At 42.6% G+C, this 21,648-nt stretch overlaps 1 protein-coding gene and 1 non-coding gene across 4 annotated transcripts in view; both read right to left on the bottom strand.

Moving 5' to 3' along the window:
* Nucleotides 1-219: 219 nt before the first annotated feature.
* Nucleotides 220-21,648, bottom strand: part of XPO5 (exportin 5) — a 54,044-nt gene continuing 32,615 nt past the window's right edge. For all 3 annotated transcript variants that reach the window (XM_064286568.1, XM_064286563.1, XM_064286571.1), the window contains 17 exons: nt 20,503-20,544; nt 19,882-19,971; nt 18,773-18,972; nt 18,081-18,180; nt 16,672-16,853; nt 7,764-7,864; nt 6,853-6,949; nt 5,914-6,050; nt 5,126-5,223; nt 4,352-4,398; nt 3,816-3,913; nt 2,922-2,984; nt 2,060-2,142; nt 1,472-1,579; nt 1,195-1,332; nt 813-977; nt 220-654 (listed from right to left, as the gene is read on the bottom strand). In XM_064286568.1, coding sequence (XP_064142638.1) covers nt 517-654; nt 813-977; nt 1,195-1,332; nt 1,472-1,579; nt 2,060-2,142; nt 2,922-2,984; nt 3,816-3,913; nt 4,352-4,398; nt 5,126-5,223; nt 5,914-6,050; nt 6,853-6,949; nt 7,764-7,864; nt 16,672-16,853; nt 18,081-18,180; nt 18,773-18,972; nt 19,882-19,971; nt 20,503-20,544 — 1,887 coding nt within the window. In that variant the 3' untranslated portion in view covers nt 220-516. The remainder of the gene's footprint in view (nt 655-812; nt 978-1,194; nt 1,333-1,471; nt 1,580-2,059; nt 2,143-2,921; nt 2,985-3,815; nt 3,914-4,351; nt 4,399-5,125; nt 5,224-5,913; nt 6,051-6,852; nt 6,950-7,763; nt 7,865-16,671; nt 16,854-18,080; nt 18,181-18,772; nt 18,973-19,881; nt 19,972-20,502; nt 20,545-21,648) is intronic.
* LOC111750413 (U6 spliceosomal RNA) lies at nt 4,977-5,083 on the bottom strand. The gene has a single exon (XR_002785547.1). It is a non-coding gene; the product is annotated as a U6 spliceosomal RNA (small nuclear RNA).

Raw genomic sequence — 21,648 nt, forward strand, 5'->3', positions numbered from 1 at the left:
TGCTCAAAACAAAATGAGCGAACTGGCCAAATTCAGCTCGGCACTCGGCATCTGCAACATGCCCCACTGCGAAGGGGGCTCAGAGGGGCTTACAGTGGTCCAGTAGGAACTCTGGCACAGGCAGTTGAGGACTGAACCCCTGCTGTAAGCCTGGGTAGTCGCAATGTTGGGTACAGCACCCCTAGTTACCATTCTGCACAGATGGGAAGGCTTGGGGAAAAGGGCTGCTCTGCTATAGCTTTTCTCTTGGAAAAGTCAAAACTCCAAGCAGAATGGGAGACACCTAGGAGAGATCTAGACAGAATGGTAGAAGCCCTAACTCCCTTTCTTGATACTTCAGTATAACTACTACTGGCCCTGCATAGGAGGGCCCACTCTCTCCAACTCCAGACCTGGATCTCTCTCCAGGCTGACAATGGGGGAAGTGAGGTGACAGTGGAGAGGGGCCTAGAGATTAACTAAGAAGGGGAAGAAGAGATGACAATAAGTCCAAGGAAGGATGCCCAAAAGCTTGATTCAGGGTTCAAAGATGGTGGCCAGGACACCCTCGTCATTTTCCAGCACATCTGTCTCCAATACTGGCTTTGTTTTTTTGAAAAGTGAGGGGAGATTCTTAATGTGAACTTCTTTTCGAAACTGCTCTCCCAAGGGCTTCTGCGGAAAACAAATGAGAAAAAACTAATGTTGGGCCCTGACTAGTCAGTTTTTTTAAAGATCATCCCACCTGGCTTCTGGTCTGTCCCATACACATGGGTTAATGAGACCATAAGGCGGTTGGGAGCACTCATGAAGGTGCACTGGGGATGACCTACCCCGATGCAGCCAGCAATGAGGCGTTTGAATTGGTCCTTCCGGCGCTTGTCAGCCACTTTCTGCAGGGATGGGTTTAAAAGTTTGCAGTCAAACTGGTCCAGAGAGTCCTTCTGTATTTCAGGGATCTGTTCCATCACAGCTCTTATCTCCAGGTACCTGGGGCGCTGACAAGTGGGAATACATCCACTCAGTAATGTAGGTGTGGGCCCTTCCACCTTCTCCATTCCCTGCTACACCCACCTCTCAGGGGCAGCACTAGCAACTCAGCAGATGCCTAAATTCAGGATAAGGCCCAAATGATCGGGAGTAGGCCATAAGGGATGAAGCCACAGCCGTCCTGCCCCCATACTTTTTCTTCCCGTTCATCTCTCCTCCACTCACCAGTGCCTCATATATCTGGAAGGCCAGATGGACCAGGGAAGCCATGCACCCGTCGTGTTGCCCGTGCGTCTGTAAGCCTTTCAGCACGCTGGTGAAAAGCCACGTAACAGCATCTGCAAGCAGTGTCCCTGACAGCACCTGGGGAGACAGCTGTGCTCAGGGCCAAAGGGGTACTCTGAAGACTCCAGGAATATAATGCACCCCAATCCTTCTGATTCAGTCAGTCCTCATGACCAAACCTTTCACAGGGGATGGGGAAGGGGGTGAGTAACCATACTTGTTTGAGGAGAGGCCAGCAGAGCTGTGTGGTTGTCCTCTGGCAGGATAGAGTATCCTTCCAGGCCAGGGAGTTGAAGGCTGTGATTAATAGTGCTGTACAGACATCCTGAACAGGAAAGGGTGGGTAATTACAATGGGAAAATAAGCACAATTTTCTCTATTCCTATATATCAGGAGCTGGAGTGTGTAATAGTTACGCAGGAAAATGGTAAAAGCAGCTACTGAAGCGAAGTGAGTTTACTTCCTCGACTTCTGTATATCATGCAGTCAGAAAGAAGAAAACAACGAGTAACAGAAAAATTACATACAGGAAGCTGATAAACGTCAGGGCCTGGGTGAGGCTCCACACCAGGACATGCGGATGTGCACTTGTGTTTCTTCTGAGAGACTCTGCCCAGACTGGCATGGGAGACGTTCCCATGGCCTTGGATTTTCTCGTTTGTTGTCTGCGGGCTTTCGGAGGCAGGAACTTACATAAAGGAGTGCTACCAAAAAACTCTTCTGATGGCGTCACAGAGTGACGAAAGTGGATGCTGCCTCCCCATGTGGGCAAGAAAAAAAGGAAGCACCTGCCCCCTCTACCCACCTCATGTTTCATCAGACATTTGCCCAGGTCTGTAAGCTCCGCCACAGCCGAGGGGGTTAGTTCTGTGGCCATCATCTCTTCATCTGTAAGCAGACAGCAAAATGGTAAGCTCCATCCTCTGAGAACAGGGAGTTCTCCTGTTCTGGCAGAAGCCTGAAGAGCACAGAGTATCCTGGGCTGACTGGTGCCTGAGTAGTACTGGGATCTCCCATGAAAGGGTGTGGAAGTTCCTGCCCAGGAAAGATCATCTGGAAATGCATCTAGTCATATATTTGGGAAGCAGCAGAGAGAAACGAGATCTACAGGGACTAACTGAAAAAGCGGTAAATGCTGAGGCTCCTATTCCCTGAACAAATATTTAAGTATTGGGGACATAACAGGAAAAAAAGTCCTTTTTTTTTTCCCTAATGGGAGTTTATAGTCTAGTCAGGAGACAGATAATAAATGAATACATAAATAAAAACAATACAATGTCAGGTAGTAACAAGTACTATGAACAAAAATAAAGCAGAAAAAGAATATAGAGTAGCTGGGGTTGCTGTTTTTGAAAAGTTGGTTATGGAAGACTTCTCAGGTGACATTTTTTGTAGAGACCTGAATGAAGCAAGGCAATAAGCTATGAATACAGTGGGCAGAAAATTATTCTAAGTAGAGGAAACAGCAAGTGCAAAGGCTCTGAGCAGGAGTCTGCTGGAGGAATACACCAAGTGGGCTAGTATAGAGGAGAGCTACATGTACAGCGTCTCATCCTCTCCGAACTACTAGCCAAAGACTTTCTACAGGAACTGAGCTGGTTACAGAAAGAACAATGTTTAGGAGCCTGAACGGAGACCTACAGGGGCCGAGCAGCAGGCTCACTTACCATCTCCATCTGCAGGGGGCGCAGTACTGTGGTCTGCACCTTTCTTGGAAACACAGCAAACCGCTAAAGCAAGAAAACAGGATTACTGGGTGAAGGGAGGGTTTGTGTAACCACCAGACAACGGCCACTCCAGCCCTAAGAAAAAAAAACAACCAAACCCATTGCCATCAAGTTGATTCCGACTCATAGTGACCCTATAGGACAGAGTAGAACTGCCCACAGGGTTTCCAAGGAGTGGCTGGTAGATCTGAACTGCCGACATTTTGGTTAGCAGCCTTGGCTCTTAACCACTGTACCACCAGGGCTTCACTCCAGGCCTACTGATCCCAAATTGTCTCTGGGCAGGTTAGGAGGGAAGGGGATACTATCTAGGCACAAAATCAGCTTCACTAATAAGAGAGAGGCATTTTGATGATCGTGAACAGATTGTGTTTTGGCCCTCTTCAAGTTCAATTAACTGAGGAGAAATCACAGAACTCCCTGAGAGTGGGCAGGAGAGGATGCCTAATATAGCCTCATCTACTTTGGATTTCAAACAAATGAAATAACCAAGTACCATTTCTTTCAACATTTCCAGAGAAATGAAAAGAAATTAACAACCTGCATGTCTAAGAATTTTAAAATTTTCCTATTTTGGCAAAGCCAGGAAGTTATTCCTAATATTACTCCAAATTCCTCCTGCTATTTTAGATCAGTTCCTCTTACTCTGGCCTCAGTATAAACAAATACAATTCAATTCACAACTCACAGAACATCCCTAGTTGTTTTTTATCCATCTGTCAGTACTGCTGCTGACATGAATCTCTGCATGTTTCACAGGGTTGGCTAAGTGAGCAGCTCTTTTCCCAGGAAAATTCTCTGCCACCCGTTTCCCATATGCCATGTGCCACTTACTGATTAGATCCATGACCTCTCGGGTTAACATCCTCACCAGCTGCTCTTCCAGCATCTCTTGAGACTCTGGGTTTTCATCTGCAGCCTCATCTTCTCCACTGCAGAAAACCAAGGGGGCAAGTCCCAGAGTGTGGGAAGGGATGGGCAAGGAAAGCAGTGACACTAACTGACCCTCTGCACCCACTTCCTTCTGGTCTGCTTTCTATGCAAATGTTGGGACTGGACGGCAATGACCCACTGAGGTAAATCACTACCTTCTGACTATGTCCAGTTGGACAGAGGACGTTGAATTGAAATCCTAAGTGGGTAGGGAGGTCTCAGCATCCTCCTAAGACATCTGAACCCTCTATGAAGGCTTAATCTCAGGGCCTGCCTACTGTCACACCTATCAGACTACTATCGAGGCTAAGAATGACTATAACCCACAGCTGTTCTAGCTCTGGAACAGAAGTCCCTCCATGCCCCTACCTTCCTTACTTCCCCCACCTGCTCTGCCCCAGCTCATCAACCAAAGAGAACAGATGTTTCTTCCTTACCACAGCAAGCTTCTCTGATTAATGACTTGCCATTTCTGGGAAAGCCTCTGTGGGGAAAAAAACGGAACTCAGTACTAGAACTGGGGAGAGAGTTGGAACAGATAGTATCTTAGGCCTGCCTTGTAATTAAAATTAGCCAAGGATGATTCCAGGTATCAATGACAGGGCCTAGAGGGGCTCCCAAAGTTAAAACAACCAGATATGGTTTCTGTACCCTCTCCCATACCCAGGATGAGGGCAGCCATTATCAAACACCTCTTTACTTGGGGAGGATTAACATTTTAGAATTCCTGGGTCTCTCTGGACACTTCTATTCTCCATCCAGCTGGTCCTCCTGCCTAATTTCAGATACAGGGAAACAGACCAAGGGGAAGCACTCCCCTGGTCACCACTTCTCTCAGTTAACAGAGTTAGGAGCATAATCTGAGTCTGAAGGTGCTTCATGGGTGACTGAACTAGTTTAGTTTTTGGGGGGCTGCTCAATCCACTGTAGCAAAGACTCTAGGCAGCCATCCTGGGCAAGGCTAGAGACAACACTTTCAGGAGCTCCTGATCACAAGGCTCAGGAGTTGCCACCTGCCCCATGAGTATTCTTTTTATTTTTTAAATACAACAAAATGTTTAAAAAAACATGGAACGCCTCACAAATTTGAGTGTCATCCTTGCACAGGGGCCATGCTTATCATCTCTGTATTGTTCCAATTTTAGTGTATGTGCTGCCAAAGCAAGTACCCAAGAGCACTCTTTGCTATCCTTTCCTGACCAATCTCTTACCATGTGGAGGTAGGTGAAAAGAGGTCCAAGTATGGGAGACACCAGGGCTTCATAGTGCTCTGGGGGACAAAAGAGCACCAGAGGCTTCACGAAGACCCATGCCACAGCAGGTTAAGGACGTTTTAGCACACGAGCACATAGCCCCCTCATTCTAAAAGCACCCCTCACCTGACAGGCTGCACCCGTGGGCAGAGTAAACCTCCAAAGGACTTGCAAGATGCCAAGAACATCCTGTATTAAAATCTTCAAGCTCTTTTCCTAAAATCCTAAGCTGCATGGATACTCAATTCCATTATATTTATAGTTTAACTATCCTTTCTACCAGGCTGCATAGATCTGAGGACTGGGTTGCCCAAAAGTAGAGAGGAAAATAGGAGAGTCATCCTTGTAATAAACTTGTCTTCACCATTCTCACAAATACATTTAAAAAATAAAAAGCATCTCAATGAGGATGAAGCATGAAGGTGCTTCTTCAGAGAGGAAGTACCTGAGAAAATAAAAGGATAAAAGCTTTATCTTTAATGTTCCCAAGAAGTGAAATGGTAAAGATTTACCCTTAAGGGAAAAGTTTATAATAGCAGCAGAAAGAGCTTTCAAGACCCCCAGATTGCCTTCACGTTTTTCGAGCTATTTACTCCTATCCTCCTGTCTCTTAATGAGGTTAATATGCACTTAGATAAATGACCCCATCTCTTCCATGCAGCTCTGCCTCCCTCTGGTTCCTGTGAACTATTTCTGACTCTAATCTTCCACATTTTCAGCTTCTCTTGTGACTTTTAAAAGGATATGAAGCATGGGTCTGAGTCGGTAATCAGGAATATTGTTCAAGTTGACAAAGGCTGAGCTGAGGAGCTGGGTAGCAAGGTCTTCCACAGTGTAAAAGTCTTGCTGCATGGAAGGGCCTGCCTTCCCTAGGATATGGAAACTGTAAGGGAAAAGCATTGGGAATGACAAACCCGACATACGTTATTACCAGGCCTGACTGCCCAGAGAATTTCATTTCTAATCTCTAAAAAATAAGACTTCTTAGCTAGAAAAACAATTATATTTTACTTTTAAGAGCTCTTTAGCTTTATCAGTGTACTTCAAAGATATGGACTTCATCTTTTATCATAAATGGAAAGTAAAATCTACCTTCCCCTACTTTTAAGAAACTCCTTGAACGCACACATGGGATCTTTTCAAAGACAGATGTTTGTATCCAAGATCAACAGTAGCCTTCATTACCATGTGATGTATGTTAACGACAGAGAATCTCTCATTAGCTTGGCTGATTAGAGCACTGGGTTAGGGTGGCCAATGCCCTGGGTGTGGTATGCACACGGGTCAGTTGCTTCCCCGTCCCATCGGGCCCTGAACACAAAACCCCGGCAGGCTACCTCTGCGTTCCATGAGAAGTAGGCTACCGGCAGTGAGGATCCTGAGCAAATACATCGCCACCATTAAGTCTACTCAGGTCTCATCATGTTATGCACTGGCAACACAGACAAGCTGATGTTACATGAAACACCAAGTAATGGCTAGGACTGTGAGGCTCACGTGATAATTATAAAAAAGCAAATGTAGGAAAGCAGCCTGTTTATTTTGATTTGACACTATTATTAATTTCCTGTCAAATCTTTGCCTCACCTTACCTATGCACTAGAGGTCTAGATTAAAAGTCCAACCCATGGCCACTCCTTTACGGTGTACGTCTAGAACATGGAGAGGCAGCATTAGCTCCTTACCAGTTTTCATAGAGGGTGCAGAAGAAACGCTGCATTCTTTCCAAGACTGTTTTGTAGACCACAGAGTCATTGAGTTCCAAGAGGGGCTGAGGTAATCCTATAGAGAAAGAGGTGTCACGAACATGCTGTTTGGCGGCCAACAAACTACAGCAGCCAGATGTGGTTTTGGGGGAGTGCTAAAAATGCAAAGCTGCTGGTCAAGTCTTCTACCAGCTAGAGGCTCTAAGAGATTCCTTAAAGGTGATTGGTTATACCCTCTTTATAGGGAAAGATGAAAGCTATTTAAATATCCAGGACTTTACATCAGACCTGGGTACTCCCACTTTTGCCAGGGCTTCTCCAGATGGGACTTGGACCAAAATACAGTCACAGTTCAAAAGGATCCTTCCATAAAGCAATGGATAGTTCCCCTTGAAGTTGTGGAACCCATTTTGCAAACAAAATCTTATGCAAAAGCCGAAGATGTAAACAGATCAAAATGAAACTTCCTTAGCGCAATATGAAAACGACTGCCTTAAAAGATCTGTATTTCTGATCAGAGGCACTTTTACATTTCAAATCTTGCTCATAATTAGAAGCTGCCAGACAGAACTGCTTGCCCATTCTAGTATGTTCTGGTTGGCAACATATTTCTGTAGCAGGCGTTTCTTGCTTAACTTGAGTAACAGAATTGGGAAGGGAGAGGGGAAAGTAGGACGGTGAAGCAACATCTACTTTTTATATTAATGACAAGACACTTCCTGGAATTTCTATTTTGTCTAGTATTTGCAACATAGACCCTAAGTGTACCAGAGCGAGAGGAAAAGGCCCAGGACCATCTAGGCCAAGACAGACACCAACTACACTGAAGCTGCTTAAGTAGCCCATGACAGAGAAGGTGAACTTAGGAAAAGAAAGGCTAGATTTCTTACCTAATATAGCAGATTTTTCCGCTTCAAACATATCCAGAGCCTTGGCAAAAGGCTCTGCCATTTTGGCTAGCATTTCTGGTGCATATAAAGTATTGTGGGTTCTGGAAGAAAAATGGATGCTATGTGAACTTTCTGTGGTCTGTCGAGAAAGTAGAATGAGCTTTCACCTTATAAGTCAGTGAGCCAAACTCTAGTACCACACTAACATATAGACAGATCTCACCGTCAACACTCCTTTCAGCAGGGGATAGAAAGAAGGCATAAACATTTGAATGTTTCCTCAGAAGATGAAGCTAATGAGTATAGTATACAACATCTAAAAGTAACCAATACATGAGACCCAAATCTTGAGAGAGCAGGACAATATCACAGCCTAAAACCTAGAAAGCAAAATATCTTAAACCTGAGATAATGCCTTGGCACCCCTAGTTTTCTGCCTACCAGTTATATAAGATGAAATGTCAGCAGCATTGTGGACTCACAGGTAAGGACACAGACAGGGCAGTAATATATCCCATTTTTTCAGATGTTTTGCCTTCATTCCAAGAGCACTGAACCTCCACTGTTCTGACAGTTGTTTAAGCTGCCTGGAGGTACGTTCACAATTCCCAAAACATGCCTCTGTTCCCCACCAAAACGACTCACTGAGCCGCTACTGGCTTTGTATGACTAAGGAGTAACGACCTGATCAACCTGCCATCTGAGGCAGGCCAGCCTGCCCACAGCAATGGCATCAATTAACCATCTACAGTCATTAGACAGCGTTATCTACCTATTTTTCTCTTCAAAAGTAATTATAAAACATTTCAAACTAAAGCGTATAACACACATCAGCAAGGTTAAATATTTAAGGCGCACGCTGAGCAAGCAGATCCTTTTAGGCAATGCTTTTTAAAAAAACTCAACATTGTTTCTTAAATCTATCCATGTACACTTGCTAGTATATTCATTAAACTGCTTTTTAGAAGACCATTTAGTAAGTTAACTCCAGGTTATTTTCCCATCTCCCTACTGAGGGCTACTAGGTCTGGACCCCAGAGTTTCTGATGATAAATCAGCTGCTGTTTTTGTTGTTGCTGTTAGGTGCATTCAGTCGATTCTGACTCATGCAACCCAATGTGACAGAGCAGAACTGCCCCATAGGGTTTCCTAGACTGTCATCTGTATGGAGGCAGATTCCCAGGTCTTTTCTCCTAAGGAGCTGCTTGGTAATCTTGTTGAAAATCCCTTGTACATGACGAGTGGCTTCTTTCTTGCTGCTTTCAAGACTTTTTTTTAGTCTTCATCTTTTAACAGTTTGACTAAAATGTCTTGGTGTGGATCTTTTTAAGTTTATGCTGTCATTTGTTGAGACTCTTGGATGTATAGATTAATATTTTTACTATTAAAAAATGTGAGTTTCTGGGCACTAGTTCTTCAACTATTCTCTGCCCCTTTCTATTTTCTTCCTTTGGGACTCCCGTAATGTGTATGCTGGTTCACCTGATGGTGTCCCACACAGGCTCTGTTCCATTTTTCTTCATTTTTTTTCTTTCTGATCCCGTGACTGGAAGATTTCAATTGTCTTATCTTCAAGTTTGCTGATTCTTTCTCCTGCTTGCTTAAATATGCTGTTGAAATCATCTAGTACAGTTTTTATTTCAGCTCCAAAATTTCTATTTGGTTTTTTATTATTTCTATTGACAGTCCTAATTTCTTCATATATAGGTCTCCTGGTTTTTCTTTAGTTCTTTATCCCTGGTTATGTTTTGCTTTTAAAGCATATTTAAGAAAGTTGAAGATTTTGTCTACTAAGTCCAACATGTGGGCTTTCTCAGGGACAGTTCCTGTGACTGTTCCCCCCTGTGAATGGGCCATGCTTTCCCATTTCTTTGTATGCCTTGTAATTTTTTGTTGAAAACTGAACATTTTGAGTGTTATCATGTGGTAACTCTGGAAATCGGTTGCTTGTTGAGGGCTGCAGTCATCTGTTTAGTGAATTTTCCAAATTGTTTTTGTTGTTGTTCGTTTTGTTTTGTTTTGGGTGCAAAGGCCATATTCTTTGTCATGTGTAGAACTGAAATCTATCCCACTGTCCCAGCAGTCAGCCAGTGAGTGGCCCGATAAAGATTTCATTAAATGCTTAGCACAGAAAGAAAAACAAAGACAAACTCTCTCTAGGTCTCTGCAAGCTGGCTTTGAGTTGAGGCACTCCATCAATGCGTGGCCAGGCCACCTACAACTCTGCTAGGCTAATTACTGTTGTTTTGTAGGTGATCTCTTTTATCTCTGGCTACTCTTAACATTTTCTCTTAATACCGTCTTTGGCGTTCTGCAGTTTTACTATGGTGTACTTAAATTGGATTTATCCTTTCTTTAACCTGAAGCTTCATGTCTTTCAGTCATTCTGGAAAATCTGTCTTCATTTCCAGCTTACCTTTCTATATTTTCTTTCAGCCTATCGTTCCATATCTCAAGGCCCTGGGGCGCAAATCCTGTTGTTTGTGATGTTTCCTAGCTCTTACCAAGTATCTTTGTAACTCTGGCTTGTGAGGTCATTTTTAGAAGACTTATTCTACCAAGAGATCAAAGAATAACAATAGAACCAATTTTTATGTTCTCAGTTAATTTCCCAGACCACATGGGTGGGGAAAATTTTAACTCCCAACTTTCATAATGGAGTCCATCAGATTCTCATACTTTTTTGCAAAGTAGAACTCCAGCAAAGACAACCTTGTCATCTCTTGTCCCTGGTGGGTAGGGCTTTTCTACCGTAACATTTCACTGAGATATAGCCTTTCAAGGGTCCTGACTTAATGGTGGCCCAAGGCTTCTCTGGTGTCCATATGATTAGGTTTCTAAGACTTATTACACTTTGTAGGGCAGTCATAGCATCATTTCATTGCACTTACCACCCAGGTTTTCGGCCTCTCCATTTTGTTACTGGCATTTAAGGATTTTCTTTTCCTTCTCAAAATTTCAGTTATGCCTTGGAAAGAATTTCTGTATTATTTTATCCAACATCTTCTGAATTGGAAATATCTTAATATTTCATTTATTTCTAAAAACTGCAATTTGTCATCTTTTTAGCTTACGAATTACATTTCTATTTTTTCTGGGAAGATGTCTAATACTATGAAATGATTTCTGATAAAAATCAGTCCTTCTTAAGAAGAATCCATAGTCTTAGTATACAATAAGCAGACCAGACAACTATTTTTATTCTTGAATTAAATGTGACTGCGGCCTCAAGATACAATTTAAAAAACAGTAGGGTTAATGTATCAATATGGTAAATGTCCCTGACACCTAGTATTCCTTACAGTCTCCTCTCTTCTTCCTCCTCAAGGAGATGGTGCCACTATGGGTGCAATTCTACTCACAAGAGGAGACAGGAGGACACAAAGCGCATAAAGCTCCAATACCTTTGACTCCAGTTAGGTGTTTATAAGCAGAGGCATCTATAATCTCTAATAGTATGCAACCCCCTGAAACACTGGCTTGCCTGACACACAAGTTAAAGCTCTGTGCTTCCACATTAAGAGGGGCTAGGTATTGCTTGGCTCTAAAAAAAAGGATATGGCGGGGCCGAGATGGCGGAGTAGCCACATGCTTCCCATAGTCCCTCTTACAAGACCCGAAAAAACAAGTGAATCGATGATATATGACAAGGTAGGTGCCCTGAACATCAAAGGCCAAGTTGACGAACTGGACTGAGTGGCAGGGGAAGGGAGAAATGGTTCGGAAACAACGAGGAGTTTCCAGGCCTGACTCAGTGGGAACCAGCACCCCACAGGGGGATTCCACTGGCATGAGTGCCATAAACCAAACCATGGTGTCTGGGACCAATTTGGCACATCAGGAGAGAACGAGCAGCAGACAGTCTGCTCAACCCTCCAGAACTAGTAAGAAGTGGCCCTCAACTGGCAAATAGATAAGTACCTGTGCTTAACTTACCTCACTGATCCAAAAATACTCCTTCAGGAAAAACCTGTCTCCCATTTACCTGCTCCCTTCCTGCTCTATACTGGATCCTAGCTGGCTGTATCCCCTGGGCTGGAAGAAGGACCCTACACTCACCCTGAGCCATTCTCCCAGCCTTGGAGAGGTAATAAATTAACCAAGAGTGGAAAAAATAATCTGTCAGCTCCCCTCAGCTGGGAACTCAGGGCAGAAACAACTCCTTTGCCTGGGCACAGGCACAAGGGGTCCATGGACTTTGAATGCCTTTCACCCCTGAATAGACCCATGTGGGTCCACTTCAACAGCGTAGGGCCCTCATTAGCACAGTACAACAGGGTATATACCTGAAGTCTAACTTCAACCTTTTCAGCTACATGGTGGAGAGGCAGGTTTGTGACATATGACACCGCTCTGCCTGTTCAGCAGGATCCCCGCCTACCTACAACAGGGGCCTGAGGACTGGTGGCTCCACCCATGACACCTAGCCACCCATGACAGGGGTCCAAGAATAAGTGGTGCCTCCCAGTCCTTACAGCCAACAGCACTGAGTGTCCACAGTATGGCTGCAAAACCCACCCACCTGTGCGCTCTAGGGAACAGGGACGTACTTTCCTCACAGATACTCAGGGGCGGTTGTCAGCATCCTTCCTTGCTTAGCGCATGACCCCCTACTGCACCCAGATACCTGTGCCTACACCAATCACCCCTGCTCATCTAGGACTGTAGGTGAGAACCTGCACCACACACTTGGTGACTGACTACCTGGACACCTAAGCTGAATCCATACAAGAAAAGTGAATGGACTCCTGGGCTCACATACCTAGTAACAGCTCCAACCACCTGGTGACAGAATGTCAGCGCTTCAAAGCCACCAATAATCAAACTAGCTCATTCTAAAGAAAAGGACAACCTGGTAATAAAAATTTTAAGTTTTGTATGATCTGCATCAATTTTAAAAACTCTTAGCATCACCAGCTAGCAGTGTAATCACTAGGCTAAACAAGATTTCACATATTCATGAGCATTTCAATTAATCATATAGAAGATATACAGAAACAATGTATCAAACTTCAAGGTATCAGAAAAGCTGTTACCATTCTAAACAGATAATGACGACACCGAACCTTGAGAACCAAAGTTCTCTCCCCACATTTCTCCTCCACCCAACCCTCTAAGAACAGCACTAATATGAGCCATGTATGTCATTTAAAATTTTCTACTAGCCAGATTAAAAAATAAATACAAAAACAGGTAAAATTAACTATTTTTTAAATCTTGTTTAACCCAATGTATCAAAAATATCATTTTAACACATTATCAATATAAAAAATTACTGAAAAATTTTTTTGGGAACTAAGTTTTTGAAATTTGGTGTGTATTTTGCACTTACAGCTCATCTCAGTTTAGACCAGCTCCATCTCAAGTGCTCAACAGGCACAAGTGGCCAGTGGCTATTATACTGGTGACTGCAGTGCTAGAATATCAGCTCCACAAGGGCTGGTTATCTTTGTTTTGTATATTGTTGTATCTCTATCACCTGGAAAATCCTTGGCACTTCATAAATATCCGTTCAATGAAGGTATGAATTGAATGCCTGCTTTACTTTAGGTTCCCATATCGATACATAATTGTTACATTGCCTTTTCTAGACAAGTCCAATATCATTATCTACATCTTCATTAATCAGACTACTTGACAAGGAGGTGCTATTAATACCTTATCACATCTTTAAGGAAAACAAACTTTTCTCTACTAAAAAAATAATAATTTAAGACGCACAGCTCCAATACACAATTGGTGAGAATGTAAATTAGTACAAGCACTGTTTGGTTCCACCTATGCAAACTGAAAATATACAACCCTATAAACCAGGAACTCTACGCCTAGGTGAATACCCAACAGAAACTATATACATATGTTTACCAAAACACATTTACAAGAATATTAAGAGCAACACTACTTGTAATAGGAAAACACTGGAAGCTACTCAAAAGCCTATCAACACTGGATAAATAAACTACAGCATGTTCACACAATGGAATACCATACAAGCAATGAGAATGAAGAAACCACAACTACAAGCAGTAACATGGATGAATCTCACAAACATAATGTTGAGCAAAAGAAGCCAGACACCAAGGGGTAAACACTTCTGATTCCATTTATATGAAGTTCAAAAAACCAGGCAAAATGAATCTAAGATGTTAAAAGTCAGAACGGTGGGTTACCCCCTTAAGGGGCAGAATATGACTGAAAAGAAGGGTTATGTAAGGTTGTTTCTTGATGTGAGTGTTGACTACATGAACGTGTCCACTTTGTGAAAACTCACCTACACACATAATTTACTAAAAATCAAAACTCTAATAGCTCCAGCTTCATATTACTCAAGGAGTCTAACTGCTCAGTAACTACAAAAATTTTCATTTTGATTAACGACTAATCAAAACATGTTCTGATTAACTTTGGAATTTTCAAAAAACACTGAATTCTTGGAAAAATATCAAGATGATAATCATACTGTTATCTTGTGGCCTCCTAACTCAACCAGCAATCAATCTTGTTTCCAGATCTGGGTTCTCACCTCATGGATTCTGAATACAGGCCTAACAGGGAGAAGCCTGGAGAGAGAAGCCTACTTCATCACATTCACATTTCTCTAAGCTACAGAATTTTAAAAATGAAATAAGAACAAGCCTTTCTCTAAATATTTTACGACCTTTGCAACACCCCAAACTGTATTTCTTGACACCTCTTTCCTTCCTCTGAAATCCGAACAAAATGTTGTCTATTTCCACAGACATGTATCACAGAGTATCCTCTATCAGATACTCCAGCCCTCCAATTTGGTTAAAACTAACTTAAAACTTTTGGTGCTTACCCTTCTGGCTAAGGGTGGCTGATGCTAGCAGAGCTTCCCTGAGATACGAGTAATTTGGTCTGTCCAGTTGCAGTTCTGCTCTTATTCCCTGGGTAATAAGTGTTGAGTATAACATGGACTGCCAGAAAACAAACAAATCTATCTTGGAAGAAGTACAGCCAGAACACTCCTTAGAAGTATGACGAGACTTCATCTCATGTACTTTGAACATGCTATCAGGAGTGACCAGTTCTGGAGAAGGACATCATACCTGGTTAAGCTGGAGGGTCAATGAAAAAGGGGAAGACCCTCAATGAGACAGACTGACACAGTGGCTGCAACAATGGACTCAAACATGGCAATGATTGTGAGGATGGCGCAGGACGGGCAGTGTTTTGTTCTGTTGTACACAGGGTCGCTATGACTCGGAACTGACTTGATAGCACTGAACAACAAGAAGCAAAAGAGCATTGGGAGAGAGCTTTAACCTGTTACTTAAAATACTGTGGGAGATAAACGACACTCAAAATCTGCTTTTGTCAATAAGAAATGAATTTTATACCAAACCTATCTTTCTCTTCAGAGAACATCCCTAAATCATCAGACATGCACCCAGTTTTCCGGGGACATGTAAGTCAATTAGCATAATAAATCTATTTAGAAAATACTCTGCATCCCACTTTGGAGAGTGGTGTCTGGGGTCTTAAACGTTAGCAAGTGGCCATCTAAGATGCATCAATTGGTCTCAACCCATCTGGAACAAGGAAGAATGAAAACCACCAAAGACACAAGGTAATTACGAGCCTAAGAGACAGAAAGGACCACATAAACCAGAGACTACACCAGTCTCAGACCAGAAGAACTAGATTGTGCCTGGCCACAACCAATGATTCCCCTGACAGGGAACACGACAGAGAACCCCTGAGGGAGCAGAAGAACAGTGGGATGCAGACCCCAAATTCTCATAAAAAGACCAGACTTAATTGTCAGAATGGGACTAGAAGGACCCTGGAAGCAATGCTCCCCAGACCTTCCGTTAGCCCAAGACAGGAACCATTCCCAAAGCCAACTCTTCAGACAGGGATTGGACTGGAATATGGGATGGAAAATGATACTGATGAAGAACGAGCTTCTTGAATCAAGTAGACACATGAGACTATGTTGGCATCTCCTGTCCGGAGGGGAGATGAGATGGCAGAGGGGGCTAGAAGCTGCCCGAATGGAGACAAGGAGAGAAAGTTGAGGGATGGAGTGTGCGGTCTCACGAGGGGGGAGAGCAATTAGGAGTGTACAGCAAGGTATATATAAATTTTTGTATGAGAGACTGACTTGATTTATAAACTTTCACTTAAAGCACAATAAAAATTAATTAAAAAAACAAAAACATGCACCTAGTAACCAACAAGCCTATACTTGGCCTACCTTTATTTGAATATATTAGCTCATGTAATCTAGAATAGTGATTCTGAACCTTTAATGTGCATAAGAACACCTGGGAATAAAATGTAGATTCTGATTTAATATGCCTGAGGTGAGGTCCTGATTCTGCATTTCAAGCAAGTGCTCAGGTGACCGCTGACACTGCTAGTCTTAGGAGTCCACTTTGAGAAGGATCCAGGAAACTGAAGTGAAAAATGTAACTATCACTCTTCCCTTTGGTATGTTCTATGAGTGGGTGTTTGGTTCTTCGGAGGCCAGAGACATTATTGGTGAATTCAGATCAGCTTGTTTGAATACCACCCAGAGAAGCACCACTACCTAAAGCAACGGTCCTGCTCCCAATTAAAATACCTTTAGTGGCAAAATTCAGACAAATAAAACAACATTAAAGTAAGAATGAAGTATAACAAAGTAGGAGAACACGGGGGAGATTCAAAATGGGAAAAGCCATTTGGAATTAGTCCCCATGAGTTCTCATGGAATGCAAGACTTGTGCAAGTGAGAGGTGATGTTATTTTTAAAACGAAGAGACCACCTCTAGGACGAGACAAGACCTAAGCCCTCATTATTACACTATGATCTGAAAACATATACACAAATTATGTTTTTGAGATTCTTAAGGTAAAAAAAAATTAAAACAAGCAGAGAAAAATCATTATTCTGACTCACCTTACAAGGGCAAGCAAATTGTCAAGAAGTTTCAGAATTTGCTCTGTGCAGGGGTTACGGAAGATTGGATTTCCACTGGGTGTATAACCCACCACAAATCCCCCAGCTTTGGCCTCTTCTAGGTCAGTGGGCCAGCAAGTTCGCTTTATAACACCCAGAATGCTATACACACAAAAACGCATCTAGAGGGAAACATTAAAATGAAAAGTAAACATAAAAGAAGTACAAGGCAAAACTGCTATTAGATATATGCAAAGTTATGGCAAAAGAGATAAAGAGGCCAGGGAGAAGGAAAGAACCCTCCGCCTCTAGCCACTATTGGATCCTAGTCAAGTCCAAGAGGGGTCCTCTTAACTATCTTCAGGACTGGTGGTAGGCTCTGGAAGCTTCCTTTTCATGAGGATGTTCTCCTAGAGGCTGTAGTGATTCTCCCACAGGACCCTGGCTAGAGGGTGGCCTGGATACCATCCAAGCTTGGACACCAAGATGGCTTAGACTCTACACCCTCCACAGCTCTTTGCCCTAATCCCCCTTCATGTTCTTCTCAACCAACCTACTACTTTTAGGTTAATTAATATGACTTTTACCATAACGGAGCCAGGAACAATGCCTACCTGAATAGCAAAGCACTGGCAAATAGGTTTGAAACTTAGGCCAGCATTTAGGACTTTAAATGCCAGAGAGCAATGCCAGAGAGGACTCACCCTGCTGACCAAGCTCTAACCTACTGCCTTATTACACCTTCAGTCTTCAGAACTACTTAAAGATCCTTAAAACCAAAATAGGAGCTCTGATGTGCAATGGTTAAGAGTTCGGCTGCTAACCAAAAGGTCAGCAGTTTGAATCCACCAGCTGCTCCTTGGAAATCCTACAGGGAAATTCTACTCTGTCCTATAGGGTTGCTATGAGTCAGAATTGACTAGAAGGCAATGGATAAAGCCAAAAATAAGGAGCCCTAGTTGCACAGCGGTTAAGAGCTGTAGGGTCGCTATGAGTTGGAACTTACTCGATGGCAATGGGTTTGGTTTTTGGTCTGAATCCGCCCCAGCTGTTCCATGAGAAAAAGACTGGGTGATCTGCTTCTGTGGAGACTGCAGCCAAGAAATCCCTATGGGACAGTTCTACTTTGTCACATGGGGTCGCTACATGTCGGAAATTGACTCAATGGCACCTAACAGCAACAACAAAGCCAAAATAATGACTTCATAGAAAAGACTATTTGCTCTGCTATGGGATCTAACTCAAGAATTCAAGACTAAAGAACAAAAATAAGGAGAAGCTTAGGGAAGTGGATGCCTAGGTTTCTCGCCAGTATAAAAAAACAAACCTATGAGTAACTGGACAAAAGACAACACCCTACTCCTACTGTGGCCAATGCAACTTCCCACTCCCAGGAGAGACTCACTCACTCGTGCACGGTTCAGGCCACAGGGATCCTCCAGGTCCAGGTCACAGCTTTTCCGATCTGCACCCACATAGGCAATAAAAGCATCAACATCTGACAGCACTCTGAAGGTTGGAGGGGAAAAAACCAGTTATATCACAATTTTAAGCAAGGACAATTTCTTCCACAAGAGCTAATAAGCTATGACTATTTGGCCCCAAAGAACAGTTGTTACAGTGAGAAGAGTTTAAGCAAACTGTCAGACTATCATTTGAAAGTTTAAACTTCTCTCTCCACTCCTAAGTGTTATTAACAGCGCTTTAAGAAATAAAAAGATGATATGCTTGGGAATGCAAAAAAAACTTAACTACTATGTGGGCACAGATGAGTGTCTCTGTGTGGCTCCTACTTTGGGTAACCCCTATTTCTTGTTCTTGTTTTTTCAAATGTGTGAACACTACAGCAGATCTCACTTGTGGTCTCATTACCCATACTATCCATTTGTACTCACGTCCCCTCCCTCCTACACTTCTGTACAGCAAGATATTTTCAGGTAATACATTACAAAAGTCTACTTTCAGAGAACTTCAGGTATCACAGATAGCGCCACTACACCTCAATATTACTACATCCCCCGACCCCTGCCCTGGGCATAGCTCATAAAACAGAACAGGTACTTGTGTACAAAGAGAGTCAGGGATGAAGGAGCTCCTCTACCTGTGCATGTCTTCAGAAAGCCAGATGCTGGCCACAGGTGCCATCAACTCCTCTAAGAATACTTTCTGTCTCTCATAGTTCTTGAACTGGTTGCTAATGAGAATGAGGGCTTCCATGAGGGCGCACTTCTCCATTTGTGTCAGGAGTAACTCATTGGAGAGCAGTTGCTTCACGTGATTATAAAGCATGTCAAAATTGGGCTGGAGATCACAAAGAAAAGAGCCACAGTTGGTGATGTTCTGATCTTCTGGGAGGGCTGGGTCATCCAAGGAAGGTGAGGAGAATGCCAAGATATTACCAGGAAGGTCAGACCTGTGAGGCTGTCACTTAATAATTTAGTTATAATGTTCTGTTGTCTGAATAAGCAAGGCAACTTAGGCAGAAGGCAGTTCTTTGTCTTGAGTACCTGGGAACTGCATTTCCCCATACTACAGTTGTGAAAACAATTATTTTTTTTTAATTAACTTTTCTGGGTACCTTCGTGAGCAAAGATATATATACATTACATATACACAGACAAATAACTTCTCTGCATTCAGCGTGGGGATTTCTGGTTAATCTGTAATCTGTAGTAATGCAAAATTTCTTACAGAAATCCTAAAACCAGGTTGAGGTTTGTGTCTGGCTTCTCTCAAAATTAGGAAGTAGTTAAAGAACATCACATAGTATGGTAAAAAACTGTACATTTATAATGAAAACCTTTGCCTCCACATGGAGAATTCTTCATTTTGAGGGGAGAAATATATTTGCATTTTTAACTGCACTACAAGTAGAGGGAAGAAGAAAACATCAACTCAAAGATGTTTACTCTAAGCAAAGCAATGTTTGTTTTTTGTTGTGTGCCACTGTGTCGATTCTGACTCATAGCGACCTTATAGGACAGAGTAGAACTGCCCTACAGGGTTTCCAAGGAACAGCTGGTGGATCCAAACTGCTGACCTTTTACTTAGCAGCCTACGCTCCTAACTACCTTGCCACCAGGGCTCCAAGCAAAGGTATAGTTCCTAGACTTACCATTTTGTGAGGTGTAATTAGGGATGGATTTAAAAAGAAATAAAACCAAACTCAACAGGCCTCAGTGGCTTCTCAGACAGGGTCCGGGAGCTTACCAGCACAAGCTGGGGGTAGTCACGACACATCTTGATGATGGAAGAACAAGCGTGCCTCCTCACATTCCTCACTGCCCGGGTTCTTGGGGGCTGGTAAGATGCAGTCAACAAACTCACAGTCATTTTTAATATAATTTACAGATGCTGTATAGAACCATGTAAATATTTCCTTCAGAGGCAAATTCACATTGAATTTTCACAAATGTGAGAGTTTAATGGAGTGACATTTATAGTCAGCACAAGCCCACGTTTACTATGTGGCCTACGGTTATCTCTAGAGCAAAGTGTTATACTCTTACACAGAAAGTAAAACTCAACAGCTATGGTTTAAGTTTCACTAAGTAACTCTTAGGAGTACAGCTCTCCAGCCAGGCAGAGAAAAATCAGAGAAAGAGGACTCAGCAGTGACTTCTAGCACTAAGCTTTCTGTACCGTCTAACACCTAAATCACAGCAGCAGATAACGTGAGCTAGTAAGTATTCCATGAAGAGAGGCTACCGTTTCTGACCCTCAACTGCTTTTACTGTATCTCCCCTTCCATTTATACAAAAATCTAGATTAAGTATTAGGTATTCATACTTTTGCTCTCAAGTTAGCTGTTGGCTGAATTAACAGTCTTACCTTAGTTTCTTCAACAGTTTCAAAAGTGACAGATGAAAATAGCTAAGGGAAGGGAAAAAAAAGGAAACCCATTAAAACCAAAGACAATTTGTATTTTTTAAACAGTAATTATCACAAAATTTCCAACAAAAAACCCAGAAGTATACTCTTAGTAAACAATATAGTAACAGAAAAGGCTTTCAATTAGTGGCATAATGGTTCAGATGTCCATTTTGTCAGATATCTTTAGAGGTTTGAGATTCATAAATTTATCATCGAAACACTTAAAAAGAAAAAAAAGTCATCGAATCCCAAAACAATCCACGTCGCCGTTCTAACTCAGCTATGGGGATGTCTCTCTTTTCTGCTTTTTATGAAAAGTTGAATGATCTACCCTTCCTGATTCCATTTGATAAACTTCCATTTACTCCTTAACCATATGGCTTCTGCCCTGGCCGCTATGATGGAGTAACACTCTAGTGAAGATCTAATTGAAAAACCCACTGGACACTTTTCAAGTCAGATCTTAGAGTATCTGTTGCACCAAGTCCAACCTTTTAAAGCTCCACTGGCCTTCGTGATACATTTTCTCCATTTCTGTGGCCATTCCTTTTTTAATCTGGGGCTCTACAACTGTTGTCCTCCTTCCCCAGTGATGGTGATCCCCAGGGTTCCCTGTTTTATCACACATCTGCTAACTACATACAAACCCTATTTTCTAGGGCTTCAACTCTACTCTTGGCACTTCTATGCTGACGATGCCTTAATTTTATCTCATCACTTTCTACAGTCTAGACCTTCCACCTGAAATAGCCCATTTATTGCAAGCTGTCTTCGCCTGGATGTTCCACACGTACTTCAAACACAGTATTCTCAAACTCACCCACTTGTCTTCCTTACTCCTGTTTTGCCTCCTAATCCAGTATTTTGCACAGGTGGTGGTCCCATCACCCACCTAAGTCACACAAACTGGAAACCTGAAAACTGTCCACATTCTCCTTTCTTCTCACAAATCCCCTCCCAACCTGACAGCAGACCCTGATACTCTAATACCTTGATTTATTTTTCTTCATAGCACTCACCGCTACCTGACATTACATCATTGGTTTATTGCTTCTCTCGTCCTAGAAAGTTAGCTCAGTGACGCAGTCACTGAGTGTGACCTTA

Source organism: Loxodonta africana, chromosome 1 (genome assembly GCF_030014295.1).
Source record: "Loxodonta africana isolate mLoxAfr1 chromosome 1, mLoxAfr1.hap2, whole genome shotgun sequence".
NCBI lineage: Eukaryota > Metazoa > Chordata > Mammalia > Proboscidea > Elephantidae > Loxodonta > Loxodonta africana.